Source organism: Tamandua tetradactyla, chromosome 4 (genome assembly GCF_023851605.1).
Source record: "Tamandua tetradactyla isolate mTamTet1 chromosome 4, mTamTet1.pri, whole genome shotgun sequence".
NCBI classification, from domain to species: Eukaryota; Metazoa; Chordata; class Mammalia; order Pilosa; family Myrmecophagidae; genus Tamandua; species Tamandua tetradactyla.
Window position 1 is genome coordinate 68,867,750 of NC_135330.1, and position 26,841 is coordinate 68,894,590.

The 26,841-nt window shown below is 40.3% G+C and overlaps 1 protein-coding gene and 1 pseudogene across 15 annotated transcripts in view; one reads left to right on the forward strand and one right to left on the reverse strand.

Moving 5' to 3' along the window:
• The window catches only part of HHAT (hedgehog acyltransferase), a 472,050-nt gene that overhangs the window by 349,845 nt on the left and 95,364 nt on the right, over positions 1-26,841 (forward strand). For 14 of the 15 annotated variants that reach the window (XM_077157719.1, XM_077157721.1, XM_077157722.1 and 11 more), the window contains one exon: positions 23,661-23,805. In XM_077157719.1, coding sequence (XP_077013834.1) covers positions 23,661-23,805 — 145 coding nt within the window. Of the gene's footprint in view, positions 1-15,805; positions 16,767-23,660; positions 23,806-26,841 lie in introns of those variants that run through there. The other variant, XM_077157727.1, reaches the window with a different exon arrangement.
• On the reverse strand, positions 5,322-6,943 carry LOC143679226 (RNA-binding protein 39 pseudogene; annotated as a pseudogene).

Sequence of the window (26,841 nt, forward strand, 5' to 3'; positions counted from 1 at the left end):
GTCTGTAGGGCAAGTTCTAGAAGCATGAGTCAAAGATGATAGATTAGCGTAGATATACAGGTACACAGTATGTGCTTCCTTCAGAACAGTCAGGGTCCCACAGTGGGATCACACAGGCTGGGGGAGGGACCTGCAAGGGTGCCAAGAGGTTCTCTACCATCTTTTTTTTTTTTGGGCATGGGCATACTCTGGTAATCGAACCTGTGTCTCCAGCACAGCAGACAGAGTTCTGCCACTGAGCCACCGGTGTACCACCCTCTACCATTTTTAAGTTGCATTTTCTTAACTAGGCACTGGCCTATTTATTGCAGTCCTTTAGCTCTGCCAGTTTTTCCTATTTGTCCAAAGATTCTGTGGGGTAATGGAACCCTGTTGTATCTTATGCTGAGGCATCTTCTTCTACCATAAATCTCATGTAGTTTTAACAGTAGTCTTATAAGTAAATATTATCATTATTCCCATTTTACAATGAAGAAAACTGAAACTCAGAATTGTAAGTAATAAATGTACATGGTTTAAAAGTCAGATAGTTCAAGATTTCATAAAAATAAATAAATAAAAGGCCATCTCTATTCTACCCATTCCTTGTTCTCCCCTGTGGCAAGAACTTTCAGCTTGCTGATTTGCTGGAGCACATCCTTTAGAAGCTTCTTTAGAAAAGTTTCATGGGAGATCTCTATTTTTTTTTTGAGAACTAGTATTACCAAAAATGTCTTTATTCTCACCTCACACTTGATTGATTGTCTGGGCATTGAATTTTAGATTGAAAAGTAATTTCTTCTGAGAATTTTGAAGGTATTAATTCTGTTTTCTAGACTTTATCTTTGTTATTGTGAAATGCCATTTTGGTTCTTGGTTCTTTTGTAATGTACTCTATTTTTTCTCTCTGGAACCGTTAATGCAAATATCCTCAGTGCTCTGAAATGTTGCTCTCTCCGTTGTCCCTGAGTTTAGGGTATCTCTCCTGGGGAAAGAAGGAAACCTGGGGTCAAAATGCGCGTTACCCAGATTTTTAGTCAATCTCCATGTTATCCTGCCAGGATTGCTCTTGCCTGCTGTGGTATGTGGTGACTTTAATTCCTAGTCCTTGTGGGGTTTTGCAGCATGAATGACGTCTCCTTAGCATCTAGTATTGGAATAGTCTCAGCTCTGCTGATTCCTCCATCTGCTTTCCATCTTAAAAAAGTGGATTGACCTCCTTCGTATGCTATTGTCTTCTCTTCCATTCCTTTTATCATTGATGTGTACCTTTTTCAAATGTTTACTCTCATTTTAAAGGGGGTTGTGAAGACAGCAGAGATGTTTAATCTACTTTATTTAACCAGATGCCATTAGAAGTTTTTTCTGTGCTATCACGTGATGAATCATTTTTGAACACTTTACCTGTTTGGCAAATTTAGGTTTCTTGTTTGTTTTAAAATATTTTTATTGTAAGCAACAAACATTCTTGACATGGTGTACAATCAGTTGCTCACAATATCATCTCCAGCAAAGAAATAAAAAAGAAAAAACTTACACATCCCATACCCCTTACCCTCCCTCTCATTGACCACTAGTATTTCAATCTACTCAAATTTTTATGCTTTATCCCCCCCTATTATTTATCCTTATTTACTTATTTTTTTTTTACTCATCTGTTCATACTGTGAATAAAAGGATCATCAGACACAGGGTCAGCTCTACAGTATCAGGTACTTCCCTCCATCCACTCCAATACACCATAAGCTAAAAAGGGATATCTGTATAATGCATAAGAATAACCTCCAGGATAACCTCTCGACTCTGAAATATCTCGGCCACTGACACTTTATTTTGTCTCATTTCTCTCTTTCCCCCCAAATTTAGGTTTTTAAACATCAAGTTTGCTTAAAAAGGAGACTCTTCCCTAAACAGTTCTTTTCTGTTCGAACAGAATATAACTGAGGCCATGGATGCCACATCCCAGGCGTGTTTAACAATCCAAGAGACGTCAGATCTGTCATGGAGGCCCCTGCCATGAGCAGCCAGGACTTGGGTGTGATGGTCATCTGGCCTCCATCCCTGCCACCCTGTGCCAAGACTGTGCTAGGGGAGGTGGCTGGGGTCTAAGGTCATTTAGTGGAAAGGCTCCTAGAGTTCCTTTTTATTTGTTTTTCTTCTTCTTTTTAATTTAAGAAGTCATATATGGTACATGACTGCATACTCCTTTAAAAAAAGTACAGATAAGGCTGAAGTCCTTTTAGTTTCCCATCCCCCCAACAAACGAAGCACAACTCTGCTGTTTCGTCCTCTGATAAGTAACCATTGTTACATTGCTATCACTGTTTGGATATCAATGTTTGTGGTATAGTCTTCCACACTTTTATTACTTTGTGTGTGTGATTTAATAAATGCATAAATATGCTGAAATGTGTGCTTTTTTCCGCTCCTCAACAATATGTTTTAAAGAGGTTTCTATGTTGGTACATGTAAATCTGCACAATTGATCATGGTATGTGTGTGTGTGTGTATATATATATATACACTCATACACTATAATTTATTTAGTCATTCCGCTGTTGAAATTTAAGTTGCTTCTAATTTTTTTCTTTTGCAAATGCAGCTGTAGTGAAGATCCTTCTTCACGCCCCTTGTGTATATATGTGCAAGTGTTTCTCTAGGGCAGGCACTAAAAATGGAATAGGGCATTGACATGCTCTGGCTGATAAGCCAAATCTGGTGCATTTCTTGTTTTCATATAGTCTGCAAGTTAAGAATGGTTTTTGTATTTTTAAATACAAAATAGTCTGTCCTTTCTGTGCTGATTTGAAAGATCACCTTTAATATATAATAAATATCCTAATATAATTTGGTTTATTTTGGAGATCGTTATTCTGTGGCATTGATCTATTTGATTAGTCCTATTTTAAGTACTAGAGTTTTAAGTGTGTTGATTTTTGGCATTGATCTATTTGATTAGTCCTATTTTAAGTACTAGAGTTTTAAGTGTGTTGATTCCTGATAGGAAAATTTCTCTGTGATTTTTGGTTATTTTTCAGAATTGCATTGGGTGTTTTTGTACTTTGTTCTATATGAGTCTTAGAGTTGATGACGTTCCTGAAATTCCCTTTGACATTTTTATTGGAATTTATTAGGTGTTCATTGAATTGTAGTTTAAATTGGGTAGAGTTAACATGTCTATGATGCTGAGTCTTTCCAGCTATGAACAGTTATTTATTCAAGTCTTCTCCTGTGTTCTTAGGTAACATTTTGTCATTCCTTCTTAGTCTTTTTGGATTATTGCTGTTTTATTGCAAGGAATTGATTTTGTTTTGCGTTGATCATTTTGCATCTGACTACCTTGTTTAAACCTTTTGTTAGCTGTGGTAATTTGTCATTTGTTTCTTTTAAATTTTTTAGGCTGATATTAATATTATCCACAGATAATGGTGGTTTGGTCCTTGCCAAGAATTATGATTCTTACTGTGTTTCATTCTCCTGCCCTAAGTAGCTCCTTTAGGCCAGTTTTAAATGATAGAGGAGAAAATGTCTTTCCCTCATCTTGAAAATAGAGGACCTTTTTATCCTAGATTTTGGCATACCTTCTTTATAAACTAAAAGAAGCTTCCTTATCTTCTTAGACTGCTAGGAATTTTTATCAATAATGGGTATCAGTTGTTTTTACTTATAAGTAGGTAATTTTTATTAAAACAAAAAATTGTTTAAATTAGAGAAGTTGTACGTTTAAAGAAAAATTATGTAAGAAATAGAGTTCCCATATTACTCTCCCACCCTCATTATTAACACTTTGAATTGATGTATACCTTTGTTAAAAATTGATGAGATACTATTATAATAGTACTATTAATTATAGTCCATCCTTCACATTAGGGTATACATTTTTCCATATACTACCCTATTATCAACACCTTGCATTAGTGTGGTGCATTTGTTATAATTCATGAACAGACATTTTTTTTTTGTATGCTGTATGGTGGGGTTCACATTTCATTCTTTTTCCATGTGAGTATCCTGTTATTGCAGCACTGTTCTAGTTTGCTAGCTGCCGGAATGCAATATACCAGAAACAGAATGGCTTTAAAAGGGCAAATTTAATAAGTTGCTAGTTTACAGTTCTAAGGCTGAGAAAATGTCCCAGTTACAAGAAGTTTATAGAAATGTCCAATCTAAGGCATACAGGGAAAGATACCTTAGTTCAAGAAGGCATCATCGGCTAGCTTCTCCTGGCTTCCTGTTTCATGAAGTTCCTAGGGAGGCATTTTCCTTCTCCATCCCCAAAGGTCTGGCTGGTGGACTCTGCTTCTCGTGGCTATGTCATTCTGCTCTGCTCTCTCTGAATCTCCTTCATTCTCCAAAATGTTTCCTCTTTTATAGGGCTCCAGAAACTTATCAAGACTCACCCAAATGGGTGGAGACATGTTGTCACCTAATCCAGCTTAACAACCACTCTTGATTAAATCACATCTCCAGGGAGATGATCTGATTACAGTTTCAAATATACAATGCTGAATAGAGATTAGAAGAAATGGCTGCCTTTACAAAATGGGATTAGGATTAAAACATGTCTTTTCTAGGGTCCATTCATCATTTCAAACCAGCACTAGCACCATTTGTTGAGTTTTTCTGTTTGTTTGCTTGGTTTTTTTTTGGTGGGGGGAGGTGCATGGGCCAGAAATCGAACCCAGGTCTCCTGCATGGCAGGTAAGAATTCTGTCACTGAACTGCCCTTGCACCCCAAAAGAACATTTTAATAATTGTACTATTAACTATAGTCCATCATTTATAATAGGGTTCAAAGGACCGTGTTGTGCGGTCGTATGTTTCATCCTTTAATTTTTATTCTAGTAAAATACATGTGACCTAAAATTTCCCCCCTTTAACCACTTTCATGTGTATAATCCAGTACTGTTTTCTCCCATTATCACAATCCATCTCCAAAGCTTTACAGTTAGCCCAAATAGAAATCCTGCACGATTGAAGTATTAACTCCCCATTCCCTACCCCCAGCCCAGATCCTGATAACCTATAGTCCAGATTCTAATTCTATGAATTTGTTTATTCTAATTGTTTTGTGTCAGTGAACATACAGTATTTGTCATTTTGTGTCTGGCATATTTCACTCAACATAATGTCTTCATGGTTCATCCATGCTGTCACATGAACCAGAACCTCATCCTTTTCTTTTTTCCTGTTAACATTTTTATTTTCTCAAGGTGCCACAAATTGTATACAAATGACAGTAGACCCTTGCCTCTTTATTTTTATCTAGATAAATGATAACTCAAGATGAATTCTCAAGAAAAGAAAAAAAAATCTGTGTACATAAGGAACTATATCTTCCTTCATCGTCTACTTGGAGCCAGTAGTTGTGTTGCTGTCATAGAATCAGGAAAGACGTTGTGATGAGTTGGAAGAGGTCCGTATGCTGCTGTTATCATTTTACCGCAAACCACCTGCCATGCAATACATTCACAGCAGCAGCGTCTGGAGCAGTTGATAGGCATTTCACATACACATTGCCCTGAGCTGAATTTTTGTCAGTTTTGTAAATACGAATAACTCCTCCATGTTTGTTACATTCTTCAATCACATCACCTTTAATTTCTGTATCCCATCCAACTTCTTCTGTTTGAGGGTTAAACATGTTAGACAGTTGAAAACACTTGTGTTGCAAGAGGTTGAACAGAGGCAGCTGCAGCTAAAGCTTCAAGTCTGTTGGGAAAGTCTTGTTTGTAAATCTGCCACAGCACCAAATGCCAGAGAGCCACTCATTTGTAGAGCTTGCTGTGCTGTTGGTGGAATCTGCAGACCTCTGCAAGTTGTACCGTTAATTGGAGATGCCCAGTTGTTCCCAAGTCAATTCCAGTCCTTTCCAGCTCATCACTGTCCAAAAAAGGAACTAATGCTGGAAGCATCAGTACGTTCAGTGACATGACCAACTGTCATCGGCCTTCCAAGTTCAAATCCATTAAGTTGTTCCAAAGCTGTTTTGTCACATTCTGAATCAGAAAACATAATAAATCTGTATCCTTTGGATTGACCTGTTTCATCCATCATGAGCTAAATATTTTCAATCCTGCCAAAAGGTTCAAAGACCCCTCAAAGCATATCTTCAGTTATGTTAATGTGTAATGAACCAACATAAAGCCTCATAGGTCCAGCACTTCCTTTTTGTAGATTGTTTGCCATTGCTGCAACTCCTTATTTCTGCCTGGGATGCTTGTACTATAATTAGCACTCCTAAAACGCTTGGCCAATTAATGGTATTGCTGGAGGCACTGAACTAACATCAACAAATTCCACATAAGCAAATCCTTTGGAACGCAGTGAATTCCTATCAGAGATCATCCTCACATCTCCAACCTTTCCTCCTGTGGAGAAAAACTCTAAATCCCTTGGTTGAATTCTTGCTGCCAGCTGTGTGCAGAAAACTGCTCTTGCATCTCTTACCTCGGGAGTTAGATTATCAACAGGCTCCCTCACAGGGCTCTTGTCTTTCCTGAGCAGACTTTTGCTTCGGGAGCATCTTCGGGAGCATCTTTGGGAGCATCTTCGGGAGCACTGCTAAATGCTGGTACGGAGTAAGGACTTCCGTAGTGGCCTGGTGTCTGAGCTCTCTACTGGTGCAGCTCCGTCTCCTTTATTTGCTTCTACTTCGCTTACCTTTCACGGCTTTTGCTCTTCTTCCTCTATCTCTACTTTGCTTCCATTCCTTACTTTTGCTTCTCTTTCATTCATGACGACTTCTGCTCTTCCTTTTTTCCCTGTTTTTGCTTCGTTCTTCATGGCCGTTACTGCTGCTCAACTTGTTCTCAACCGACATGTTTTTTCTCACCTTCTTGTAAGGAGACTCAAGCCTTTCTTCAATATCAATGTTGTCTGCTATTTCCTCTAGCGCCTGTGTGGGCTTTCCATCGCCTGTGGTCTCGTATTCGGACAGGGGCTGTTGCCCCCTTCTGCGCATGCCGCTACCACTGTTAAGCCGCTAACCCCAGGCCGCGGTACCGCCCAGCCCCAATTTCGGTCACCAGAGGCTGCAAGGCCGGAGTGGGTCTAAAAACACAACGGGATTAAGAAGCCCGCGCAGGAGAGCAGGACAGCGGCTTCCGCAGCTCCCGCAGCTCCCGCAGCTCAGGATCACCCCAGTGCTGAGCCTCAGCGAGCTCTGCGAGAGGCGGCCGCAAGCTGCTTCCCAGGACTCACATTCACCAACACACATGCAGACACAAATACACGGGGCCGCACACGTCATTCTTTTTTAATGCTGAATAATATTTCATCGTGTGTATATACTGCATTTTGTTTATCCATTCGTGGATTAACGGACACTTGGGTGGCTTTCATCTTTTAGTGACTGTGAATAATGCTGCTATGAACAGTGGTGTGCAAATGTCTGTTCACATCCCTGCTTTCAGTTCCTCAGGGTATATACCTAGTAGCAGAGTTGCCAGATCATATGGCAGTTCTGTCCTTAGATTCCTGAGGAACCACCGAACTTTCTGCTGTGGCACGATTTTACATTTCCACCAGCAGTGAATGAGTGTTCCTGTTTCTCTGCATCTTCTCTAACACGTGTAATGTTGTTTTTTTAAAAAAGAAATAACCATTCTAGTGGCTGTGAACTGGTATCTCGCTGTAGTTTTGATTTGCATTTTCCTAATAGTTAATGAAGTTGCACATCGTTTCACGTGGTTTTTTTTTTTTTTTTTTCTTTTTAGACATTTGTATACCTTCTTCGGAGAAAAGTCTGTTCAGGTCATTTGCCCGTTTTAAAATTGGGTTTTTTGTCTTTTTATTGTTGAGTTGTAGAATTTCTTTCTATATTTTGGATATTAAACCCTACTCAGATAATTGTCGTTTCCAAATATTTTCTTCCATTGAGTCAACTGCCTTTTTACTTCTCTGAAAAAATCTGTTGATGTACAAGAGTTTTTAGTTTTTGATGAGGTCCCATTTATCTAATTTTTCTTCCTTTATTTGTGCTTTGGGTATAAAGTCTAAGAAGTCATTGTCCAACCCAAGATCCTGAAGATGCTTCCTTATATTTTCTTCTTTGGGTTTTGTAGTCCTGGTTCTTATATTTAGGTCCTTGATCCATTTTGAGTTAATTTCTCTATAAGGTGTGAGATAGGACTCCTCGGTCTTTATTTTGGATATGGAAATCCAGTTCTCCCAGCACAATTTGTTGAAGATGCTGTTCTGTCCCACTAGAGTGGATTTGGCATTCTTGACAAAAATCAATTGACTGTAGATGTGAGGGTCTATTTCTGAACTCTCAATTCAATTCCATTGCTGAATATATATCTGTCTTTATGCCAGTACTGTGCTGTTTTAACCACTGTAGCTTTGTAATATGCTTTAAAGTCAGTCAGTGTGAATCCTCTAACTTGGTTTTTCTTTCTCAAGATGTTTTTGGCTGTTCAGGTCCCCTTATCCTTCCAAATAAATTTGATGATTGGCTTTTCCATTCCTTCAAAGTAAACTGTTGGAATTTTTATTACAAATGCGTTGAATCTGTAAATCATTTTGGATAGAATTGACATTTTAACACTATTTAGACTTCCAGTCCATGAGATGAACTGTCCTTCCATTTATTTAGTTCTTTGAATTTTTTAAGTAAAGTTTTGTACTTTTCCATAAGTAAATCCTTTACATCATTGGTTAAATTTATCCCTTAGTATTTGATCTTTTAGTTGCTAATTTAAATTGAATTTTTTTCTTGATTTCTTCCTCAGATTGCTCATTATAGGTTTATAAAAACACTACTGATTTTTGCCTATTGATCTTGTATACCACTACTTCATTGAAATTGTTTATTAGCTCTAGTAGCTTTGTGAGAGATATTTTGGGACTTTCTAAATCTAGGATCATGTAATCTGTCAATAGTGAAAGCTTTATATCTTCCTTTCAATTTAGAAGCTCTTTATTTCTTTTTCTTGTCTAATTGCTCTAGCCAGAACTTCCAACACAATGTTGAATAACACTTGTGACAGTGGGCAACCTTGACTTATTCCAGATCTTAGAGGGAAAGTTTTTTTCTTTCACTATTGAATATGATGTTAGCTGTGGGTTTTTGATATGTGCTCTTTATCATGAAGAGATAAATTCTTTCTATTCCTATTTTTCTAAGTGTTTTTATCAAAAGGATGCTGGGTTTTGTCAGATGCCTTTTCTTGATCGATTGAGATGATCATGTGGATTTTCCCTTCATTTTGTTAATGTGGTATATTACTGTTCTGGTTTGCTAGCTGATGGAATGCAATATACCAGGAACAGAATGGCTTTTTAAAAGGAGAATTTAATAAGTTGCTAGTTTACAGTTCTAAGGCTGAGAAAATGTCCCAATTAAAACAAGTCTATAGAAATGTCCAATCTGAGGCATCCAGGGAAAGATGCCTTGGTTCAAGAAGGCCGATGAAGTTCAGGGTTTCTCTCTTAAGTGAAGAGAGAAACTTCATCATGAAGGCACATGATGAAAATAGTCAGGGTTTGTCTCTCAGCTGGAAGGTTACATGGTGTGCTGGTTTGAAAGGAAGTATGCCCCCTAAGAAAAGCCATGTTTTAATTTAAATCCCATTTCATAAAGGTAGAATAATCCCTATTCGATACTGTATATTTGAAACTGTAATGAGATCATCTCCCTGGTTGATGTGATTTAGTTAAGAATGGTTGTTAAACTGGATTAGGGGATGACATGTCTCCACCCATTTGAGTGGGTCTTGATTAGTTTCTGAAGTCCTATAAAAGAGGAAACATTTTGGAGAATGAGATATTCAGAGAGAGCAACACTACAAAGCAGAGAGTCCACCAGCCAGCGACCTTTGGAGATGAAGAAGGAAGACACCTCCTGGGGAGCTTCATGAAATAGGAAGCCAGGAGAGAAAGCTAGCAGATGATGCCGTGTTCACCATGTGCCCTTCCAGCTGAGAGAGAGAAGCCCTAACTGTGTTCGCCATGTGCCTTCTCACTTGAGAGAGAAACCCTGAACTTCATCGGCCTTCTTGAACCAAGGTATCTTTCCCTAGATGCCTTTGATTGGACATTTCTTTAGACTTGTTTTAATTGGGACGTTTTCTCGGCCTTAGAACTGTAAACGAGCAACTCGTTAAATTCCCCTTGTTAAAAGCCGTTTCTGATATATTGCATTCTGGCAGCTAGCAAACTAGAACACATGGCAAACAAAGCATCATCTGCTAGCTTTCTCTCCTGGCTTCCAGTTTCATGATGCTCCTCAGGAGATGTTTTCCTTCTTCATCTCCAAAGGTTGCTGGTTCATGGACTCTCTGCTTCATGGTGGTGCAGCATTCTCTGCTCTCTCTGAATTTCTTTCGTTCTAGAAATGTTTCCTCTTTTATGGGACTCCAGAAACTAATCAATACCCACCCAAATGGGTAGAGACATGTCATCACCTAAATCCAGCTTAACAACCACTCTTGATTGGGTTACATCTCCAAGGAGGTGACCCAATTACAAATTCAAACATACAATATTGAATAGGGATTATTTTGCCTTTATGAAATGGGATTTTGATTAAAACATGGCTCTTCTAGGGTACATACATCCTTTCAAACAGCACAATTACATTAATTGATTTTCTTATGTTGAACTACCCTTGCATACCTGGAATAAAAATCTTCTTGATCATTTTGTATCATTCTTTTAATGTACTGTTGAATTTGATTTGCTGGTATTTTATTGAGGATTTTTTCCGTCTATATTCAGAAGAGAAATTGATCTGCAATTTTCATTTCTGTGGTATCTTTATCTGGCTTTGGTATTAGGGGATGTTTGCCTAATAAATGAGGTAATAGAATAAGTTTGAGCAGGATTGCTGTTAATTCTTCTTGGAATGACTGGTAGAGTTCACCTGTGAAGCCATCTAGTCCTGAAAGTTCCTTTGTTGGGAGGTTTTTGATGACTGATTCAGTCTTTTTACTTGTAATTTGTCTGTTGAGATTTTCAGTTTATTCTAGAGTCAATGTAGATTATTCGTGTGTTTCTAAGAATTTATCCATGTCATCAAGGTTGCTTTGTTTGTTGGCATGCAGTTGTTCCTAGTATTCCCCTATGATCCTTTTTATTTCTGTGCCCCCTCTCATTTCTGATTTTATTTATTTGTGTCTTTTTTTTTCCGTCAGTCTAACTGAGGGTTGTCAGTTTTATTGATCTTTTCAAAGAGCCAGCTTTTGATTTTGTTAAAGCTCTCTACTGTATGTTATTTTGTTTCATTTTCTATTTCATTATTTCTGTTCTGATTTTTGTTATTTCTTTCCTTCTGCTTTGGGATTAGTTTGCTGTTCTTTTTCTAGTTCTCTCAGTTGTGTCATTTGGTTTTTTTATTTTAGCTCTTTCTTTTTTAATGTAGGCATTTAGAGCTGTAACTTTCTCTTTCAGCACTGCCTTCACCACAACCTCTAAGTTTTAATATGCTGTATTCTCATTTTCATTCATCTCAAAATATTTACTAATTTCCCCTTTAATTTCTTCTTTGACCTGCCAATTGTTTGAGTGTGTTATTTAATTTCCATGTATTTGTGGTTTTCTGGTTCTCTGCCTATTATTGACTGCCAGCTTAATTCCATTATGGTCATAGAAAATGCTTTGTATAATTGCAGTCATTTTAAATTTATTGAGCCTTGTCTTATGATTTAAAGGTTTATCCTGGATAATGATCCATGTGCACTCAAGAAGAATGTGTATACTAGTGTTTTGGGGTGAAGTGTTTCATATATGTCAGTTTGGTCTAGTTGGTTGATAGCATGATTTGAGTCTTCTGTTTCCTTACTGATATTCTGTCTAGATGCCATTTCCATTATTGAAAGTGGTGAATTGAAGTCTCCTATTATTAATGTAGAACTGTCTATTTCTCTCTTCAAATTTGTCAGTATCTGCTTCACATATTTTGGGGCGATACATTATGTATTTATAATTGTGTGTCTTGTTGAATTTACCCCTTTATCAGTATATAGTGAGCGTCTTTATCCCTTGTAATAGATTTTGACTTAGACGAAAGCTTGTTTTGTCTACTATTAAATAGCTACCCCAGCTCTTTTTTGATTATTAATTGCATTGAATATCTTTTACCATCCTTTATTTTCACCCTATTTGCATCTTTGGGTCTATGAGTCCCTTGCATGCAACAAATAGCTGAATCAAGCTTTATAATTCATTCTGCCAAACTGTATCTTTCGACTGGGGAGTTTAATCCAGTTGGTGTTATTATTGTAAAGTCAGTACATGCTTCAGCCATTTTGTCCTTTGGTTTTTAAATGTCACATCTTTTTGCGTCTCTCTTTTCCTTTATTGCAATCTCTTCTGTATAGTTGATCATTTGTGATGTATCTGATTTCTGTTTCTGTATATTTTTAAAATACTTTCTTTGTGGTTACCCTTGTGTTTGTATTACATGGCCTATGTCCGTTTCCTACTAATCTGAGAAGATATTGGCCTAGCTTCAGTATGCTATACATTCTCTGCTCCCATATTACTCTGTTTCCCCTCATTTTGTTGCCTTTATCCCACATTATATCTTTATATTTTGGGTGTCCTTTATCAGGAAGTATGTCTTCTTCTTCTTCAGTTGTGTTCTGACACTTGTAGGAGTTAAAGAGCAGAGTTGTATATTGAGCATACAGTTCTAGTGGGTTTTACATCCACCCTTTTAGTTATCTTTACTGAAGATCTTCATTTCTTCACACTACTCCAAACCACTCTCTCCCATGTTTTCCTTTCAACCTGCAGATCTCCCTTTAGTAATTCTTACAAGGCAGGTCTTTTGTTGATGAACTCTCTCACTTTCTGTTTATCTGTGACTATTTTAAATTCTCACTCTCTTTTGAAGGACAGTTTTGCCAGATCAAGAATTTTTGTCTTCTGGTTTTTCACTTTCAGTATCGTAATTATATCATACACTGACTACTTCTTACTTCCATGTTTTCTGATGAGAAATTGGCACTGAATTTTATTGAGGATTCCTTGTATGTGACAAATCTCTTTTCTCTTGTTGCTTTCAGAGTTCTCTCTTTATGTTTGACGTTTGGCATTCTGATTACTATGTGCCTTGGAGTAGGTCTTGGGTTTACTCTGAAGCGCATTGCACTTTTTAACATGTATTTATGTCTGTCATAAAAGTTGGGAGAATTTTGATGATTATACCCTCAAATATTCTTTCTGCCCCTTTTCCCTTCTCTTCTCTTTTGGGATACCCATGATATGTATGTTTGTATGCTTCATGCCAACACTCAAATCCCTAAAACATTTCTTAATTTTTTTATACTATTTTCTGTGTTCATCTGATTCTGTGATTTTGATTATCCTGTTTTCTAATTCACTGATGTTTCTTCTGCTTGTTCACACCTGCTGTTGTATGCATCTAGTCTGTTTTTAATGTCCATTAGTTTGCCTTTCATCCCCATAATTTCTGTTATATTTCTTTTTTATCTTTCAGGTTCTTCTTTATGGCCACACATTGTCTTCTTAATATCCTTTAGGTCTATATCCATATTTTCCTTCATGTCCTTGAATTGATTTAGGAGATTTGTTTGAACTTCTTTGATGAGTTGTTCCCAGTTCTGTCTCTCTTCTGAAGTTTTAATTTGTTCCCTTGATGGAACCATACCTTCCTATTTCTTATTGTGGTTTGTAATTTTTTTCAAATCTAATTATTTTGATGAGTTAACTCTGAAGTTCAGTTTTTCTCTCTTGCTTAGGGTTTCATTGTTGATTGGCTGTGTAGTAAGGCTTTTCTTTGATGCTTGGTCCAAGTTACCCTGGACCTTTAGAGCTGCCCATGTTTAATTGTTCAGATTTTCTTAGCTCTTCTTCATCTTATTCTTGCCCTGGATAGGTGATACAATTTTTAAGATTGCACTTTTTGTTCAGTTGTTTCACCTCCTGCTGAAAGTTTCCTTTCCTTTGTCCCTTCTGTTGGACTATTGATCTTTTGTTTGTTTTTGTGCAGAATTTTCTCCCAGCTCCTATGATTTGTTTAAATTCTCTCTCTCACTCAGTACCCCTTTTGCTTATGCATTTTATTTCTTGGACCCTCCTGTCTTGTTCACTTTTCCTTTTTGCTTTTTGTTCTTTCCATGAGGCTTTTCTGTTTCTTTTCTTCTCCATTAGGGTATCCTGCCCCAGAGACCCAAATGCATTCATCTGGAAAGGTGGGTCAATCCAAAAAAAGTCTGTTTTGTGTTTAGGTTGTCTGGCACATAGATACTGTTTACTGTGATCCTGTCTTGCCAACAGTTCTCCATGGTCTCTCTACCGTTTTTGTCCCTGGGGGCACTTTTGTATGTGGCACTCCTTAGCTGCTTGTGTTCTGCCCTTGGTCTCTGTGGACTTGGGTCCTTGTGCCTGGATATATGTGGGGTTCTAACTTGCTGCTGTGAGTGACTCTATGGTCTGCATCTATGGCAAAAGGGGTCTGGGCAGTGCAGCCTCTGTGTGACTCTCTATTTATGTGAACTCAGTGAGGGGGAGGGGCCAGATTCAGACCGTCACTGGAGAATTTTTCTGGTCTGTATCATCCTACAGAGTTCGAGCACTTGGGATTTGTACTTTTGTTAGTTGATTCTGAAGGGAGACTTTTCTATAGGATGTGTTATGTCATCACATTGATGATGTCATCCCTGAACTGGTGTACAAATTTATCTGATTCTATATTGATGTCTGTTGAGTGATCATAAGATTATCCCTTAAATATTTAATGTCATGGAGTACATGGATCATATAATGTTTCTAATATTGAATCATTCTTCCATTTCTGGGATAAAACTTACTTGCTTGGGAATATTCTTTTAATCATTCCTGTATTCAATTTGCTACTATTTAATTTCAGATTTTTTTTTTTTTTTTAACATGGACAGGCACCGGGAATTGAACCCGGGTCCTCTGGCGTGGCAGGCGAGCATTCTTGCCTGCTGAGCCACCGTGGCCCGCCCAAATTCCAGATTTTTAAGAAAAATGTAGAAAAAGATTAGCTTCCATTTTCCTTTCTCTTGTATTGACATTTTATGATTTTGGCATCAGGGTTATGCTAGTGTCATGAGACAAGTGGGAAGTGTCCCGTATTTCCCTACCCCTTGAAGCAGTTTCTGTGAGATGAGAATTATCTGTTCCTTGACTGTCTAGTAGAATTTACCTATTAAATCTGGGCAGATTTTCCTTGAGCATAGTCTTTGACCACTGTTTGAATTTCTTCTACAATTACAATTTTTCAGGCTATTTCTATGAGAAAATTATTTAATTTATATTTTCTAACTAATTTATCCTTTTCAGCTAGGTTTCTAAATACATTGCAATATAATATCCAAAGTTCTAAAATCTCTTATGTATTTCCTATGATTGCTTCTTTAACCTTATTTTCTTAATTGATCATACTTGCCAAAGGTTTATCTATTTTATTTTTCCTTAAATAAAAACTTTTGGTTGCAATGAATGAAATGTACTCATTTAAAAATGTATTAGTGGGTTAGTTTTTGCAAATATTTGTTTTTGCTTATTTCTCATTTGATTGCATTATTGTCAGTGAGCATGGTCTCCATGATAACTTTGTAGAATGTGTTTAAATCCCTTTCCTGGCTTAGTATATGTTCACTTTTAATTGTGGTCCACATATGTTTGAAAATTGTATTTGTTCACTACTTGTTACATATGACTATTAATCAAGTCTTGTTAAATTTTATTCATGTACTCTATTCTAATTTTTGAAGTGTTAGATGTAATTTTCTAGGGAGATATGTTAAACCTCTTACTGTAATTGTGAATTCCAATTTATTTTCAAAGTCCCAGGGCCATTTTAATTCATATATTATTGAAAACACAGCTCCTGAAATGGACACTTGTTGATTATCTAACAACCCATTGCTAGAGGAACACTTTGCATGAAGTATTCATTGAACAAATCTTTCTTGAAGATCTACTTTGTATCAGCACCAAAGAGGCAAAGACCATGGATGGACATTCCTGTCTGGAGGAGGGGATGCATGCTGCCACACAGATATGACGTTGTATAATGCAGCAGGGAGCATGAAGACAATGAATTAGAGAAATGAGTATGAATTACTGCACTGCAATTACTAGTTCATAACACATGGAAAATTAAACCCTCTGCTCTTCAGTTCTGCATTTGTAAAATGGAAATATTTGAACTACTGTACAGTATAGCTAAAACTTCTCATGTGAGTTTTTTGCATTGAAAAAATTATAGTTATCATTGTAAATACATATAAATTAATGCCATCTATTCCATGGGTTATAGAAGCACAGAAAAGTGGTGACTGAACCTGCAGGGCTGAGGTACAGACTGTCAACTAGATGGTTGGGTTGAGCTGGTCTCAAGCCACACAGTTAAAAAGTGGAAAGCCAGACCTTGGACCCAAGTTGGGTTAGTCCAAAGCTGCTGTTCTCCTCAGTTGACATTGAGTTGAATCTCGAATAAAGAACGAGGAGGGTACATTTTAGTAGAAAGAATAGCTTTGCACAGGCACAGAGATGTGAAAGTACATATCATATTTGGAGAACAGCGAATGGAGCTGTCTTGTTGGTGTAGAGAGATGGGAATTAAGGTTGAAAAGTAAAATAGGGTCAGATTGTGGAGCCTTTCTGGTTTGGATTTTAGTATGTAAGCAGTAAAGAACCATCAAAGTATTTAACTGGTGGAGGGACATAGTATGATTGAACTGGAGAGTATGACATGGTAGTTAAGAAGGAGGATTCTGCAAAATCCAGAGCAGAAACCTTTGGACTGAAGGCAGAGAACAGGAGGAACGTAGGGTGAGATGGTACTGTCAGCTATTCCAGAACTTTTAGCAGATCCCCAGGCATTAAAAACCTGGCTTAAGTTCTCTGATTGGGCTGAGAGCGAGTTTTTTCCTTAGTTATTTGGAAATACTCTGAAATTATTCATTACTTCATATGTTGCATAGAATTGAATGCCAGATTATGGCCTCAGGAACTTTTTAACTAAGCTATACATCATAAATTATGGGGCAGGTAATTAGTCTAGTTAAGCAAAACAGGCTTTGCCTTAATCACTGCAGACACGTAATTCTCTCTTCGTGTCTCACATTGCTTAAATATCAGTAGCAAACAGAGATTGTTAATTTGCCTGCACTGACAGGTATTTTTGAGGAACCATATGTTTACAGGAAAAAAGGAGATGGTGCTTTCTGAGTGCTTTCATGTTATTTGTTTGGTGTAGGTATAGGATACAGTAGAATATCAGGAACTCAGGAGATTCTGTAATTATTTTAGGGAAAGATATAGACAAGGCATTGGCTAACTATTGAGCACACAGAGTATGCATGGGTCTTAGGTGATGTATGTTGAAGAATAGACTCTGCCCACCCTCAGACCTCAGTCTGCTGGTAGGAACACAAAAGAGAAGGGTATATCAGCCAGGGTTCTCCAGAGAAGCAGAACCAACAGGTTTGTGTGTGAGCGTCTATAAAAGATATAAACAGGATTTATTTTGAGGAATTGGCTCATGCAGTTGTAGAGGCTAGCAAGTCTGAAATCTGTTGGGCAGGCCAGACAGCAGGAAGTTCTGACGAGAGTAGATGTTTCAGTCTTAAGTCCCAAGTCTTTGGGGAGTCCAGCAGGCTAGAAACTCAGACGCGTTGATGTCATCTTCAGACAGAATTTCTTCTTCTCTGGTAAGGTTCAGTTTTTGCTCTCGAGGGCTTCAGCTGGTTGAATGAGCCTGCACGTGTTATCCAGGGTCATCTCCTTTACTTAAAGTCAGCTGATGTAGATGCTAAGCCCTTCCACAAAACACCTGCACAGCAACATCTGTATCAGTGTCTGACCAAACCCTTGGACACCCATAGCATAGCCAAGTTGACCCATGAAATTGGGTCATCAGAAGGGAGAATTGGTAAAAACCAATAGACTTCTAACCGGAAGCAACTAAAGTGCCTTGATAAGGGGAGTGAGAGAAGCAGTCTTGGCAGTTCAGCACACAGATGGGAGAAGGGCACTGCCATGACTTTGGAATTTGTGTCTTCCTGACTCTATTTCCTTGTGGCCTGCACGTCTCATTTTTACAGCCCTTGAGGCTTCCATCTCTTGCCTCCTGTCCTTGGTCTCCATAACCTCCTCCCTTGCCAGTTCCTCATTCATCCTTCCTTAGCCTCTGCTTAGCGTTTTTATTAGGAAATGAAAAAATTCGGTGATTATATGAAAGAACTGTGTCCAGCTGTTCAAACCCACCCTGTTTCTTTTTTTAGCTTCTCCCCCACTTAAAAATAAACAGCATCAGGTCCCACTTGCCAAGCCTTTGTCACAGTCTCCAGCAGCCATTCCCCCGGCCCATCTGCTCCCCCAGATGCTCAGCCCGTCCCTCCCTCCTATCGCGCCCACTGCAGCCCCTCCTTGGAGGACGGCTCCAAGTGAGGAGTCCAGCAGGCCTGGCAGCCTCCAGCCCTGCCGCACCATCTGCCCTTCACCCCCGCGTTCGTTCTGGGCTTTACTTCTGATCCAGATTCAGCAGCCCCCACCCCAGGCCCCAGCTGGTGTGCCTTATCCAGTCCTGTGATTTCCAGGGACAGGATGTTGACTCGAAAAGATGGAGGAGTTGCCATGGTGACAGGAATAAACACACGATGCTGTGAGCAGCTCAGGGGCAGGAAATGCAAACTAGTTTGACAGTTGAGATTGGTTCTAGGGTTTAGTGTGTTTGGGTTACATCCCTCACCTTTGGGAGTCAGTGTCTTAGAGGGAAGTTTAAAGCCGCTGTTAAAGTGTTGTTATTAGATTCCCACAACTACCACGTGTGTCTTCTCTCAGAGACAGTATATCGAGACAGAGGAATTAGAGTTCTGCTCCAGGCCTGCGCTTCTGGTTCTTCTGAGGGACTTAATGTTTCCAGGCCAAGGTCCAGCACCTGCCCTTGAACCCGAATAGTGGCTTCTATCAACATTGAGAAACCACCCACTCTGCGTCACTGTCACATAAGTCGGGCTGTGGGGGACAACTGGTCACCTGAGCGGGAACAGAGTGAGTCTTTCTAGCTTGCTCCACCTCCCACTTTTGGGATCATGGAAGTATTACCACTTCTTCCTCTTTTTTCTGAGTTTCAGGAGTGGCGACACCTTTCCTGTCCATAGCTGGAGCTATAGGAGACTTCTCAACTCATATCTCTCAGATGCTGTGTGGAGATGGTGGGGAATGGATGGGAAGGGCCCAGGTTAGATATTATGAAGGACCACTTTACCTGCACGGGGATGCTTTTTTTTCTGGTTCCCAGGGTGAAAGGGCCACATGTTAAGCATTGCTCCTAATGAGGAGGGAGGGGGGTTCTAGGCCCCACATCCAATAGGGAATCTGCTCTAGATTGAACATGGAAGAGAAAAGTCCACGCTTTCTCAACAGGGCTGTTTTTGACGTTTGGGGCAGGACAGTCCCATACATGACAGTGTGTTTATTATTGCTGGCCCCTGCCCACCAGATGGTGCAAGTTTGTCTTCGTCAACTAAGAGCAACTAAAAATGCCCAGCAAATTTCCAAAGACCCCCTGAGGGACAGTACCACTCCCAGGTTTTGCTGCGGGGATATTGGATTGTGCCAGACTCATCTGTACTCCGTGAAAAGGCCATGACGGCACCAGAGCTCTTTTTCATCCTGATGTGTGTTACTGAGAATCAAATTCTCATTGTTGTTGCTTTGTCTGTTCAGGATGGTCCTTATTTTCATACCTCATGGGTTTTGATTGTACCGTGTTTTCGCCAAGTTTACAATTCCTCACCATGGGGCTTCCTGTCAGGAGAGGGGAGGACTGTGCGAGCCCCTAAATCAGGAGGATTGGGGACTAACACATGAGGCCTGGTCCTTGCACGTGGGCAGCCCATATCCTAGTTTGAAGGGTGCAGGAGTGGTGACAATAATATGTCTTTGGATGAGGGTGTAATAGAAACAAAGCGAATCATTAGGGACTTTGCCCCCATATACCTAGAGATTCAGAGTCATATTTATTCATGGAACTTGCTGGGCTAAGGGAATATATCCTCCAGCCTTGCCCATATGGCCTTTTTCCTCCTGGGGCCCCAAAGCACAGTAATGACCTGTAGAGTTCCTGTGAACCATTGGATAAAGGTCAGATGGTTCCCAAGGTGGAGAGAAAGATCCTAATGTCTAAACTGTCACCTTGTACAGTGTGTCCAGGGAATCCCAAGAGGAGAAATGGCTGCAGCTGACACTTACATCCTCTCGGCTGTTAATTATTATCCTCCTGTGCGGATTTTCCAGATAGGCCTTCTTTTTTCCTTCCTTAAAGGTCCATCGTTCTATTTTCCAACTGATTCACAGTGAAAAGAAGCAGTGCTCTGTCAATTTAGCTACTTATTGGCAAGGTTGATTTTGTCAGTTCAGAGGATGGAGCTGTTAGTTAAAATTACTTTTTTTGGATTTTCTGTGGATTTCATTTGTCACGATCTTTTCATCTCCCATCCACTCACCATGGGAGATAATCAAGAATGACCTTTGGGTATCTTGGTTTTTTTTCCTTTAAGTCTTTTTAGCTTATGGGGTCCAATACCCCATATTTTTAACATTCCTGCTAATTTTTTCAAATGTCAACTATTGCTAAAAATTAAATTGCACTTCTTTGTTTCGAATTTTAGGTGTCCTCCCTGCTGTCTCTGAGAACAAAGGCTTTTTCACAGTTGCTTTCGTTTTGATGCTTTTTCCTTAAGCAGAATAGGAATTTGTAGCATAATATAGCTGAGAAGGAAATTGTGATAATCACAGAATCAAAGGAAGATATGTAGGAACCAGAGCCTCATAGCTGGAAGCAGCCCTGTGCCTCCAGGCTGCTGTTCCCCGTTCCCCCCACACCCCGTGCCCCTCATCACTGTCCTGTACTCTGGTCTGGCCCTTTCCCTGTACCAGGTAACCAGGCACTGCCTAGCAGCCCAGTGGAAAGAGAGTGTTCCCAGCTCGGTATCTCTCTTGTTTATTTAATAATTGTAGTCATTTCCTATAAAAGAGGAGTCACGTTAAGCTTAACCAAGCTGGGTGCACTCTCTGTAGTTGACATTATTATTAAGGGAGCGATCACGTGGGGACTTTGAGTCCCCCCCAACTGGATGTAAGGTTGGAGGAGACATGATCGGGGTGAGAACAGAAGTGCCAATGTCTGTCTCATCAGGTCCCTTAGAAATCCAGTGTGTTACCAGTGGCCCCTGTACCGGGAGAGAATTACTTGGGCACATTTATATCAATTAAGACAATTTATATTTCTAAATTTATAATTCTAGGTTTTGTTTTTGTTCTTGTTTTGCCCTGTCTCCCTGCTTCCTCTCACTCTGCCTCCCTAGTTGCTGCTAGTTGAATCAGTAATATCCAGAAAATAATTTCCTCTGCTTTAAGCTGCAGAAATTGGTAGATTAATGCCTCCTTATTCTCACAGGTGAAGGGTGCTGAATGTCAAGCCTACTTCATCTCTATTTTCCTTTCATCACCAGTTTTTATACCATGTAGTTATCTTATTTCCGGTCCTGTTTGACACCCTCCCTGTACTTGCTCTCTCCCTTCTAGAGCTGGGAGAGGCACTGGGTGACCCTGCCCAGTGACCGTTAGCCAAGAACAGGCCAGCACCACCTTTTCAGAATTATCATGTCCAGGCAGACAATTCAGTGTCCACTGCAGAGCTTATCCTTGGGGTGGCCGCACTCTCACTTCGGTGGCAGTAAAACCAAAGTGATGTTGAAAGAGAGGACCATGGATGGGGTATGGATATGGTGGCAGCTAGAGGTGAGCATACAGAACCAGCCCTGGGAAAGGAATGGAGAGGAAGCCAGGAATCCATTTCTCTAGGTTTTAAGGGGGCACTAACCAAGACTTAGAAAGTAGCCCCAGATGATCCATGGTGGGGCCAAAAGCAAAAAAGTAAGCCTCTTTTTTTTTTAAGACTTATCCTCTAGCCTAGTCCTTTTTGCCTGTCAGGAGTTACGTTGGCTGTTGCCATTGGGTAATTCAAAGTTCCATTTGTAATTGGAAATTAGAACAAAATCAGAATGCTGAAATCAGAACGCACATCCCCCTTTCCTCCCCTGAGATGTGTAGCTTTCAGAAGAAGGGAATATCTTGAGGCCTTTTGTTTCTACTCTTTTCTGTGCCTTTGGATTAGGCTGAGATTGTTGGAAATCCTGGGGCCCCACATGTCTGGCTGTTGTCCTGTACCTGGTCTTCATTCCACATATGCAGCCCCAGGGGCCCGTCTCTGTGGATGTGCTGGTGGTGCTCATGCACCCCAGATCTGGCCCAATGACCTCACTCAGGAGAGCCACCAGGATGGTCAGTGCTGAGAAATAAAGGCCTTGTTTGCTTTATGAAGTCCAGGAGTAAATATTAAAAAGGGAGGGGAAAGTACAGTGAAGACCTAGGATGAACAAACAGAATTCCTTATCATCATAGGCTAGAAAACATCTCTCCAGCCCCTCCAGTTTTCAGATACTCTGACAAGCCTCCTTTCTCTGGTGCCACTGTGTTCTCATTCTCCGTGGCCATGTCTCAGCTCTGATTCTGAGAGTGGAATCAGACTTGAACCCAGTCTCCTGCTCCTTCTTTAAGTCTCCTCTTAATAGGGGCCAGATTTACAGAGTGGTTTGTTGTTAAGCTAATGACCCAGAAGATCCCCCTGTGAAAAGAACCCAAGTGTCCATCAGCCAATGAATGGATCGACAAACCGTGGTGTGTGCGCGTGGTGTGTGAATAAAACCGTGGTGTGTGAATAAAACCGTGGTGTGTGCACGTGGTGTGTGAATAAAACCGTGGTGTGTGCATGTGATGTGTGAATAAAACCGTGGTGTGTGCACGTGATGTGTGAATAAAACCGTGGTGTGTGCACGTGGTGTGTGCAGTGGTGTGTGAATAAAACCGTGGTGTGTGCATGTGATGTGTGAATAAAACCGTGGTGTGTGCACGTGGTGTGTGAATAAAACCGTGGTGTGTGCAGTGGTGTTTGTGTGTGAATAAAACCGTGGTGTGTGCACGTGGTGTGTGAATAAAAGTGGGCTTTTATTCAGCCACAGGAAAGAATGAAGCTCTGAGACAGGCTGCAGCATGGAAGAACCTGAGCTCATTCACGCTAAGTGAAATAAGCAAGGCATGTAAGGACAAAAATTGTTTGACAACACTTAGAGATGATAAAAAAAAATAGCAAATTCGCAGAGATGGATAGAAAGTAAGTTAGAGGTTACCGGGGTCTGGGGTAAGGGGGGCAAAGGGGGAGCATTTGGAAAATTTTTTATGAACAAATAAATAATAACAGGCAAGATCGCCCTGATCTTAACCTCCTTACATGGAACTGTGTTGGTTGTTATGGAGAGCAGTTTAAATAGTGATTGCATCTGTTTAATTTACATGCAAAAGACATGGAAAATTTCAACTCAGTGGTGAGTGGGGGGAATAAACCCCAATCAGCTTCAGTCTTTGTGGAACACATGTCAGAGGGAAGCCCATTTTGGCAGTGGGAAATCACGGCTTCGGTAAGTCACTTTTTCCCGTAGACCAGAGCTGAACGTGTTACAGGATCGGAAGTTTTGAGAATTGTTTCAGTACTAGCTCAGGCTGTGGGGGAAGGCAATCTGGGCTGGTGACAGGAAAAGGCTTTCGTGACACCCCAGGCCTCACTCTTTCCCAGCATTGTGATGAGAATCCTTCTTGCCGTCTCCCCTTAGGTCCGGTTTCTGTCCCCCCGAGCTCGCCGTCGACTCCATGCTGCCTTTGCATCCTGTTCCACCTCAGTGCTCATCCTGTCCAACCTCGTGTTTCTTGGGGGAAATCAAGTTGGGAAAACCTACTGGAACAGGATCTTTATACAAGGTAAGTTGCCTGGCTGTGTCGTTTTGAGTCAGTTTGTTGCTTTCCAAGCATAGCCCACCGTCAGTATCATGGCTAGGCTTTGGGGTAGGCATTCATTGTGATAGTCATGATATGTGAGCTAGGAGAGGTTTCCTGTGTGTCGCTGTGACTCTAACTGCTCTCAGTTTTGATGGGCCTTGTATCTACTACATATGATGCTAAATGAACATAAAAATGACTCCTCTCTCTCCCAAACTTTACGTTCTCTTCTGTGCTAGTTTGAATCTATTATGTACCCCCAAAAAGCCATGTTTTAATCCTGATGCAATCTTGTTGGGGCCAGACCTATTGTTTAAGGTGGGATCTCTTGATTAGATTGTTTCCATGGAGATATGACGCATCCATTTGTGGGTGTGACCTTTTGATTAGATTATTTCCATGCAGATGTCATACCCCCAACTATGGGTGTAACACTTTTTATTAGATAGAGCTGTGACTCATCCCATTCAAGGTGGGTCTTGATTAGTTTATTGGAGTTTTTTAAAAGGGGAAACATTTTGGAGAAAGCTCAGAAGTGACAGATGCAGACATTTGGACATGCTTGGAGTGCCAACAGAGAAAGCAGATACCTAGACACGAATGTTTGGAGATGCAGAGCCCAGGAGACATGGTCCTATGTCTTCCCATGAGATGCTAAGCAAGCCAAGAGCCAGAAGGAGCTACAGGGGCTGAGAGCCATTTGAAACCAGAAATGGGGAAAGGATGCAGACACCAGCCATGTGCCTTAACATGTGGCAGATATCAACCTTTTTTGAGTCAAGGTATTTTTATCTGAATGCCTTAGTTTGGACATTTTTGTGGCCTTAGAACTATAAACTTGTAACTCAATTAATCCCCTTTATAAAAAGCAACCCATTTCTGGTATATTGCATTCCAGCAGTGTTAGCAAACTAATTCTAACAAGTTATCTCTCCAAATTTTTTTCTTTTTCCTAATCTTCCTTCTTGCCTGTAGATCCCAGCCTTACAGTCTAGCCTTGTTCCATTTACCGCTCTAGAAATCTTACTTGAAATATGTCTGAGAAGCCCCATTGTGATTTCCTGCAGCTCGCGGCATCACTCCTGTGTGGCCACAGCTCTATTTTGTGGATGTTTTGGTCTCAACACAGGGAAGTTGTGCTGGTGTTACAGCAGCCAACTTTATGTCTAGTATGCATTAAGTGGGTCAACTCAGTGTCCATGCCTATAGCAGGTAAAAGGTTAGTATGTGGAAATTGTAGCAAAAAAAATTCCCACATCATTTATGGTCCCTATTTCCCTAGGGCCAGGACTGAGGGTTATACCTCAACCTTAAGAGAACTGGGAGAATTGGAACTACTCACAATGTACATTATGATAACCAATTCACCATGTTGTTCAGGAAAAAAAAGTCCCTGTTCCGCTTCCCTAGCCAGTGACCTGGTTTTGCGCTTTTGCTTTGGGAAGCTTTACCAGGCAGAGATAATTTGACTCTGTGTGGCTGGCCTTTCATCTCCAGACCTGGGTCCCTGCACAGCCAGCAGTGCTTTCGCTGCAGCTCTCTTCACACCAAGCACGGTGGTGTGAGCCTAGAATGCCAGATTGTGAATCTAAACTGTGGCAGGTTTGGGTGAGCCAGGTGCAAAAGAGCTAAGACAGCCGTGCTCTATTTTAATCTTGTCACTATAAATCCCCTCTTTGATCTTGCCTTCTGTGAGATGTTTTAACTGTTAGTTCCTTGAAAGACCATGTGCTTTTTAAAGACATGGACCTTTCATAAAGAAAGGAGATAATGGATTGCAAAAGATCAAAAGATTAAAAAGCCTCTTGAGGTAAGTAACTTCTCTTGCCTCTTTTCCCAGTATCTCCCACCATGTTGAGAACATGGTCACTCAAGAAAAAAAATGCTCATTTGCTTGTCACACGAGTGAGAAGGCTCTGATCTTTACTGTAGTAAATCAAGCATAATGAGTGTCTGCTATTTATAAGGTACTGAAAATGCAGAGCTGAGGAAAGAAGCACGCACAAATGTGGGATCTAAACCTGCAAACAGAAATATGCATTCAGAAAATTGCTGAGGTATGAGCAAATCGCAGAGGTCACAGGATGGAGTGCCTGTGCCTGGAGTCGCTGGTTTTCCTTTGGAAGTTGGGCTGCATGGAGGACGGGAATTTTGAATATGAATCTTGAGAAATAAATAGGAATTTTCCAGGTGGAGCAGGCAGGTATATTGTTGTAAATAACATTAACTACTATGTCAGCTAATGATGGCATAATATCTCAAGAATATTTCACCATAGAAGTTTATTCCTATCACTGTTCTATGTCGACCCAGTGGCTGTTTCTAAGCAGTGACTGCAGGACCTAGAATATTTCTGTTTTGATCCTCTACTATCTCGTTCAGGTATGGTGGAAGGGAAGAGAACATGGGGATGGGATACCAGACTCTTCAACACCTCTATCAGAAGTGACATGTGACATATCTTCATTGGCTAGAACCAGTGATGAGGCCAAGCTCATTGGAAGGCAGGGAGTTGTGGGGAAGCTCATGGATACCACTGGACATTGGCCATCTCTGCCACATCAGGAGAGGGCATGCAGGGCATGGGGGTGCCCAAGGGGCAGTTGGAAACATGAGTTGCAGTTGCGGAGGAAGATGGGACTAAAACTAAAATGTGGGAATTGCAGGCATAATGGTTGTAGGTAAGGTCATGAGAGTGGATACAATAAGTCAAGGAGTGTGTGTAGAGTGAGAAGAGAAGAGAATGAGGGGCGTAACCTGGGATACAGGCACTTAAGGGGACAGAGAGAACAGTAGCGATAAGATGTTCTTTCTGCTTCTTAGAGGCAGTAAAATCAAAACATGGCTTTCCCTGAGCCTTGTAAAGTTAATATCAGACACATTGGTTCAGGTCTCTGAAAAATTTTGTCTGCTACTGCGGTGTGGACATTACTGTAGTCCAGACTGCCTGTATTATGGGTTTTGTGTCCCAAAGACTCTGCTTCTCAAAATACAGAGGGCCCTCTGGAATCATCTCTC